Source organism: Punica granatum, unplaced genomic scaffold, assembly GCF_007655135.1.
Source record: "Punica granatum isolate Tunisia-2019 unplaced genomic scaffold, ASM765513v2 Contig00061, whole genome shotgun sequence".
NCBI lineage: Eukaryota > Viridiplantae > Streptophyta > Magnoliopsida > Myrtales > Lythraceae > Punica > Punica granatum.
In genome coordinates this window covers 62,043-69,222 of record NW_022204065.1, presented here as the reverse complement: position 1 = coordinate 69,222, position 7,180 = coordinate 62,043, and the positions used below count along the sequence as shown (strand labels likewise).

Genomic DNA, 7,180 nt, shown 5'->3' with positions numbered 1-7,180 from the left:
TGGAGAGGGAAAAGAGTCGATTAGAATTTTCTTCCGGCAAGTTTATACAATGCAGCAGTCAATAGTACAGTAGCATCCAGAAATGAATGGACTAACGATGGTCGGAACAGTAAATTCTCAGACTAGCACCAGCGACTCAAGCCTACTGCTGCCTAGAGTGTCCTGATTCTTGAACTTGTCAATTGATCCCCAAGCAGCAGCTTCATCTCTTTGCCAGTTAATATAATTCGTCCCACGTTCTGATATTTGGTCGAGAAAAAGAGGCAGTCTAAAGCTAGAAGTCACTGAGCTCTTCTTTTGGCATCCTCAATATGGAACATGAGCTACAAAAAAGTTGGGGGTAAGTACTCTAATTCTCTCGTGCATTTTGCCTTGGAAGAATTAAAGGTCAGTTGTTTTACCTTTGTCCCAACATAGAACGTCACAAACAAGCCAAGGAGGACAGGGAGTCCTGCAAGATTAGAATACCGTTGGGAATTCGTACTTGGTTCTGAAACTGATCTGAGCTTTCAATGGAATAAAAATCGACCTAAGTTTTGAAAATGACAAGATTTAGGCTTAGTAAGTTGCTTAAGACCATTGCAAAGAGTCTTCAAAACCGGCCATGTCTTGTGTAGGAGCCCAACAAACACCCATCATATGACAGCGAAGCAAATAATTAGATTAAACCATGATCTGAGCTACTCAGAATCAACTTGCTGATACTCGGGCTCGTCTAATTTTTCGAGCTCTTTAGAAGACTGAGCTTAAGCTACTTGAGTTAGCTGCAGCTTGAAAAATAACACTCGATTTCTCTAAACTCCAGTTTTGTGAGTCAAGTCAAGCTACAGCTTGTCCATACATGGACTGATCCCATCTCCAGACCTAACAAGTCTGGATAATCATCGGAAGAAAAATATGTCCTCAAAAATTTCTCACATATAAAGAAGACGCGGAAAAGAAAAGAGCTGACTAATTTTTTCTACGGGCTGTCGAGAGAATAGATGGGCATTGAAAAAGAAAAAGTGAAAGCTGCATCACTTCTAGGCGTACCTTCTCTGCCGAGGAATCGAGAAATCAACCAATTGATGCCAGATGGTCCAATAACAAAGCCAACAAGATTCGCAACCTGAACAGTGTTGATGCTGAATATTTAATCAATATAATATAAAGAGCTTTTTTAATGTACAAAAGTAGGAATAAAAGATGTGCAACACATGAGAAGAAAATAACAGACCATGAGACAAGTGATTGTGACTGAACCGGCAAGTGCACTGACTTCACGGAAAAATAACTCCCCAAGAGCACTTTCGACCTAGATTAAGATAAACAAGAGAATACAGCCATTATTATGTTCTTGAATACGCATATAACTTGGAAATGAACAAGAATATAGTATATCACTCTACCAAATTAGTGATGGTATTAGTCGAAACTGATCCACTAAACTGATAAAGATATACTGGTACAGATTTTACAACTAACTCAATAATGAAAGATGTTTGCAATACAGGTACATATTTTACAACTAACTCAACTTAGAGTGGTTTGGAAGAATAGAACTAAAGAAAGCTAACCATTAGACACTTGGATCGCACAATTGTTGTTGTTTGAGACGTTAAATTTTATTACCTAAACAAACTGTATTACAAAGGAAAAGACAAAATGCACTGAAAACAGTCATTACCTTGAAAGCATTTGCTGCTGACTTCAATAACAATTCGGGGACAAAGAACAAGCAAGTCAACCATGCCCATGAAAGAAGCTTCCTATTTTTAAAACCAATATATCACAAGACAAATAATGAGCTAACCAATAATTTTCAAAAACGACAATGAGGAAACACGAAAAAAGAGCTGAAATTACCACTCTAGGTCATGCCACAATGCAACAAAGGTGAATACCACCCAAACGTTGAGCAGCTTTCTTCGAGAACCTCCTAGGGGAATGTACATGTACCTAAACAGTGAAATTTTAAAAAAAAATTCAAAGTCATACTTCTGAGAGGAACAGAGGAGAAACATGAAGAGGAAGAAAATTTGCACCTTACAAGCCATTTATTGAAAGAGGCGTGCCAATTTTTCCAAAAACTTTCCAAGTTGTAGCAATTATTGATGCACTTTGGCATGTTCTCAGGTGCCTCAATGCCACATATCTATAAGACAAATAGTAATCGAAGGGAATAATCATAAGCAACCAAGGAAAAGGCAAAGACCCCAAAAAGTTGACCATATTAAATCAAATATATACCAGTGACCAGAGCCGAAAATAGCGCCAGATCAGGAAGAACTTTAACCACATAAAGTTTAAGACCTATAACAGCAGCATCAACATTATGATAGAAAAGCATAATTTAGTGCTTTTTCTGAATTTTTTTGAGAAATGAGATGAATCAAGGTACTTCTAATTGATTCCCAGAACAATTGTGTAAACACTCTTACCCCATACCCGATGATGAATACGTCCATGGGTGATAACTGTCTCCATATGCCACTGGTCCTCGCAGAATCAAATGTGATTAGTAGATAAGCAGCTGGAAGAATATATATTATGTAACCTTTTCTCATGTTTTGATTTAAGGAACGTGAAGGGAATGAAAAAGAATTGGCATAGAAACCCACCAACTTCACTTTTCCACTACAGTACCCAATTTGTCCATTCCTTTGTATCAAAAGCACAGTTTGAGTATTGAGAAACTAACCTGATGGCAAAAGCATTATAGTGGAGCAGGTGCGTCATCAGTTCCATCAAGAAAAGACTATATAGCCACCTTATCCCATATAAAGCCATGTCTTTGACCGAGTAATTTCTCTGTGGTGCCTCCAGCTGCACATAAGCCAAATCAATTCCATTAGTAGCATTGTCTCCATTTGTATTCTTAATAAGCATAACAAAAGAAAGTAAGTTCCTACGAAATTGAAACTAGCAAATGACCCTCTGTGGGCGATACCACAAACAACAAAAAATAGATCAAAGATGCAAATCTTAGCAAGTATATTCCCAACCTGTGAAGCAAATGCATTAAAGCTAATAATCGGTCCAGCAATATAGAGGGGCGCATACACCAAATAGCAGAGGTATATGCTGAGGGAAAACTTGTCACTCGTCACACTTTTTCCCTGTACAGAAAATATAAAAATTTTGTAGGTGAAGAATAAGATCAATTAAGTATAGTCTACATATTGATGAATAAAACGGCAGTTAACCTGTAGAAATTGGTAGCATGCTTTTCCTGATTTACAAATGTAGCAATGTTCAACATGTTTCTGTGCTCAGCAAAAGCACTAACATTAGCAACGGGTACTCTTTGACAAACAGTGGGATAAGGTATTAAGATGATTAGAACAGGAAGTGGTCAAAACTTTTAAACAATGACGACACCTCGTGGTCGAAATGAGAACCAAGAATTGACCACCGGTAATCATAGCCAAAGCTCACCATGCGCAAAATAACTGCCAACCAGATGAGAAATGAATCATAGAAAAGTACTAGTGAGAACAAGAGTGTCGGCCGAGTTCAGCGAACAAGAAGCAGGAAAAATGAATGAAAGAGAAACCAAAACAAGAAATAGTCAAATAGTGGACGGACATTGGCACTCAACTGAAAATCTTAGTTTATAGTTTCCAATTTGCAAATGCTCATAAAACATCATGTCCCTGTAAATTGGTAGTCATTTCACTTCATGGCAATTAATTTATTAGCATCGACAAAATTTGGAAGTCAATGAAACACAATATATGTGATATCCTGCGTGGTCTTATAGAAATTTCTGACGAAGAAAAACTGAAAAGGAGAAGTGCAGATACATGAAATTTTAAAGAAAATCCACATAAAACATAATAACACAAACACAGAGAGGAGGTAAAGAAAGTACCAAAGTTAAAGCAAATTTGCCACCGAAAAGTACCCCGGAAATTGTCCAAGTACTGCCAATGGGCCCTATGCACAACATAAAATGTTTATTATCATGATAGCCATTAGCAATTGGACGAAGCAAATCAATAAAATGGCTGACTGAACTAACCCAAACATGGAGAATGAATATCCATCATAAACACGATTACATATCAGAAAGAATATGTTGAAGATCCATAATAGTGGTAGGAAGTATTTTGTCCTGGCAAATATCTGCAGAAACATACACACGGAAGTTTCACAAATTCAAAAGATCTTTCCTCTTTATATATATCTCTCTGCTACTCTTAGCTCCAGTTTTATTGTTTGACAACTTCCCAATTGACCAATTCATCCAACGTAAATTGAAATCTTACTTTTTGTCTCCAAATGCTTGTTCACTTATTCAAGTCAAATACAGTCATAAAAAGCTGCCAATCCTGGTCTACATTCTCGAATAAATGAGGACCAACGACTTTATATTTTTCCAAAAAGGAAGAGAGAGAGGACGTGGATATCTATTTTCATTATAATGCTGCCAACTTTTCCTTCATAAGCTCTTTTGTGTTGTAAATTGTCTTTATAAGCACTAATCATACTGCCATTCTATCAAATAGAACTGAATATTCATTGAAAAGATTGCAATTTTTACATAAATGACCAGATGATAATTAATAAAACCAATATATTGAGGCATGGCTCTTACCTTGACGAGAAGATAATTCAGGGAAGCAATTGCCATGACAAATATAATGCTACAACAAACAGAGAAGAGAATCTGTTAGAGAAATCCTGAGGAACCAGCAAGAAATTCGAATTGTTAGTAGATTACAATGAAATAAGTTGTATGCGCCACTTACCAAGCTCCATGCAGGTATACCAGGTAAGCTGAAGAAAGAAAAAGCCAAATGTACGACATTCCCCTCGCTTTCAGTCCAAAACATGCTCTCATAATATTAGCAGTCAATGCAAAAATTCCAAAAACAAAAGTAAGAATGGGCAAGTTCCCACGGAAGTTTCTCCATTGTGCATCTGAGACATCCTGAATAAGGTATATAAAGTAGGAAGACGTTGCTAAGTATGGTAAACTTAACAAAGTGCACTAACAATTCAAAGCTATGATGATCCACAAATGCTTAACCAACTGAGCTTAGACTACAATTATTGAATCTCAACTGGAGATCGATCACTTAATCTAATTCAACATATAACTGAAATGACATCCATGCACAATAACTTGAAGTCCTGAATTACTCGATTGGTAGTAGTTCACACAGACAAGCAGCACCTATCTCACCCATAATTCCTTATTCACATTTACAACTTTATCAAGATTAGTATACTAATATAGAAAGAAAGTATATAATGAACTAAAATTTAAATACATCGTACTTTAAATTAGCTATCATGATTCATTAAAATTTACCACCACAAGTCAGATGCAAGGATACTCGTATTCATCAATTAAAAAATTACAATGAAGTTGGTTTAAGGGGATAATAACATTAGTCTCGAGTCTTGATAGATCTTGATTGTCTCCTTTTACTCTAGTACCCACTAGATACAGCAGGATATGAATCTCATAAAGAGTTGCCCACGAAGCAGCTACAGCACAGGGATAAGCAACCTCAAAAACTTCTCTTATAAGAAATAAATCTCCATCCTTGCACAAAACCCAAACTTATCCAGCAGTTTCTTATGCTCGAATCTATTTCCAGCTATAAACTATGAGAAATGAGAAGCATACATTGAGTTGATTGGCAAGAAAACCCGGTCGCAACCCGTAGAGTTTGGAGTAATGATCTGTTACAAGAAGATAGACCCGATGCAGGAAAAGTTCAGGAGGCAAAGACAAAGGGTTTTAAAAGAAAATCCAATAGCAAGTGACTGAAGCTAGTGATGTACATCATTACCATGAGAGAGTTGCAGAGATCTACGAATGATGATCACGTAAAAAGCAATCGCATAGAGAACCAAAAATGGAAGTTCTCTCCTCTTCCATGACACAACATTCTTGTTATTACTCCGGATAGCCATTTTTCTCTTTGCAGCTAATCTTGCATCACACGAGCATTGAGACTTCTTGTCCCTGCTGATGATCCATTTGCCCAGAAAGCACCAACCTCTACAAACACCAAACCACAGAAAAAAATCATCAGGGAGATCTTCCCCGTTGTTTACATTCCCTGAGCCGAGACCCAAAAAAAAAAAGGGACCCAGTGAAAATCGGAAAGAGGCAAAATTGCGGAAATCAAATAGAATGACCAACAGAATAGAAGAAACAAAAAGCAGAACCGAAAGAGGAGAGACCAAAGAAGACGAAAGAAATAATAATGAGCTCACCTTGTGTTGCTAATGAGAACACTGTTATGCAATTTGATTCACTTCTTCCTAACCATACAGCAAGTCACAGCCGCACAGCTTTGTTCGACGAACAAGCAGGATGCAAGCAGAAAGCGTACAGTATAACTGCTCGAGCAGACAAAACCTCTTGACAGAGGGGAAGGTTTCAGCTAAAACCGCATTTCCAGTCGCATCAAAGAAGAAGAAAGTCAAAGACACGGAACAGAAGGAGAGGAATTGACAGCTTCGAGACGACAAATTCACGATGAATTGCAAAGGGTTCAATGCGCTCTGATGGAGAAGCAAGACGAAAGGAATCTGCGAGATGACTGTGAACGGGGAGGAAAGGAAAGAGCTTTTGGTGACTGTGCCTGTAACTCTCCGATCGGGTTGATGATTATCGCTCGGCTCTCTGACGATCTCATGGATTGAAGCTCTGGCACGGCCGTCGGAATCCTGTCCCCGTCGGAGTTGTAAAAAGCGAGGGCGCCGGCCGGGAAAGGGAGTGCTTCGACTATGGGCCGGGCCGAATATTAGTGGTAAAAGAATATCTTCTATCTAATTGGGCTAAGGTCCCTTTTTTGTGTTGAATTGGGCTAACTTCAGAGTTTTTTTGTTTTTTTTTTTTTAAAAAGGAAAAGATTGCATTTCCAAAAATCGATACAATTAAACTCGTCCAACTAATCCTCATAGCCCATCGATATATACTAGATGTTAACTCTTGCTGTACACAGTAATCAAATCTAAGCAAGAAAATTATAAATTAAAAAATGATAATTAGTACCATAACATATACTAGATGTTAAACCCGTGTGCGGACTATAATTATTAAGAAAATAAAATAATCGATAATCTATAGTTAAACTGACAATTACTGCCATAATATTTTTTAACTTCAAGTCACAAAGTAGGAGACCAATCTATTGGCGGGAGAGTTTATTCTTTTGTTCTTCTCATGAGGTGT

At 37.5% G+C, this 7,180-nt stretch overlaps 1 protein-coding gene across 4 annotated transcripts; it reads right to left on the bottom strand.

Moving 5' to 3' along the window:
- LOC116189999 (putative membrane-bound O-acyltransferase C24H6.01c) lies at window positions 1–6,694 on the bottom strand. Of its 4 annotated transcripts, none has more exons than XM_031519667.1 (20): window positions 6,217–6,693; window positions 5,787–6,059; window positions 5,621–5,676; window positions 4,734–4,915; window positions 4,580–4,628; window positions 4,004–4,107; window positions 3,854–3,918; window positions 3,361–3,431; window positions 3,186–3,245; window positions 2,985–3,098; window positions 2,681–2,805; window positions 2,421–2,472; window positions 2,230–2,292; window positions 2,025–2,134; window positions 1,846–1,938; window positions 1,667–1,748; window positions 1,217–1,294; window positions 1,033–1,108; window positions 402–451; window positions 1–323 (listed from the first exon to the last, which is right to left on the bottom strand). In XM_031519667.1, exons 2-20 carry the CDS (start codon window positions 5,908–5,910, stop codon window positions 282–284), a joined length of 1,596 nt encoding a protein of 531 aa, XP_031375527.1. In that variant the 5' UTR covers window positions 5,911–6,059; window positions 6,217–6,693; the 3' UTR covers window positions 1–281. The 4 variants fall into 4 exon arrangements, with proteins under 4 accessions (XP_031375527.1, XP_031375526.1, XP_031375529.1 ...); XM_031519666.1 differs by having other exon boundaries at window positions 5,787–5,998; XM_031519668.1 differs by lacking the exon at window positions 1–323 and having other exon boundaries at window positions 402–529; window positions 5,787–5,998; window positions 6,217–6,694.
- Between the last annotated feature and the right edge of the window lie 486 nt (window positions 6,695–7,180).

Coding starts and splice junctions, on each gene's coding strand:
- LOC116189999 (XM_031519667.1), bottom strand. CDS start 5,910: ATGGCTATCCGGAGTAATAACAAGAATGTTGTGTCATGGAAGAGGAGA. Junction 3,099..3,185: donor CATGCTACCAATTTCTACAG/GTTAACTGCCGT, acceptor TTTTCTGTACAG/GGAAAAAGTGTGACGAGTGA. Junction 1,749..1,845: donor TTGTGGCATGACCTAGAGTG/GTAATTTCAGCT, acceptor TTTTAAAAATAG/GAAGCTTCTTTCATGGGCAT.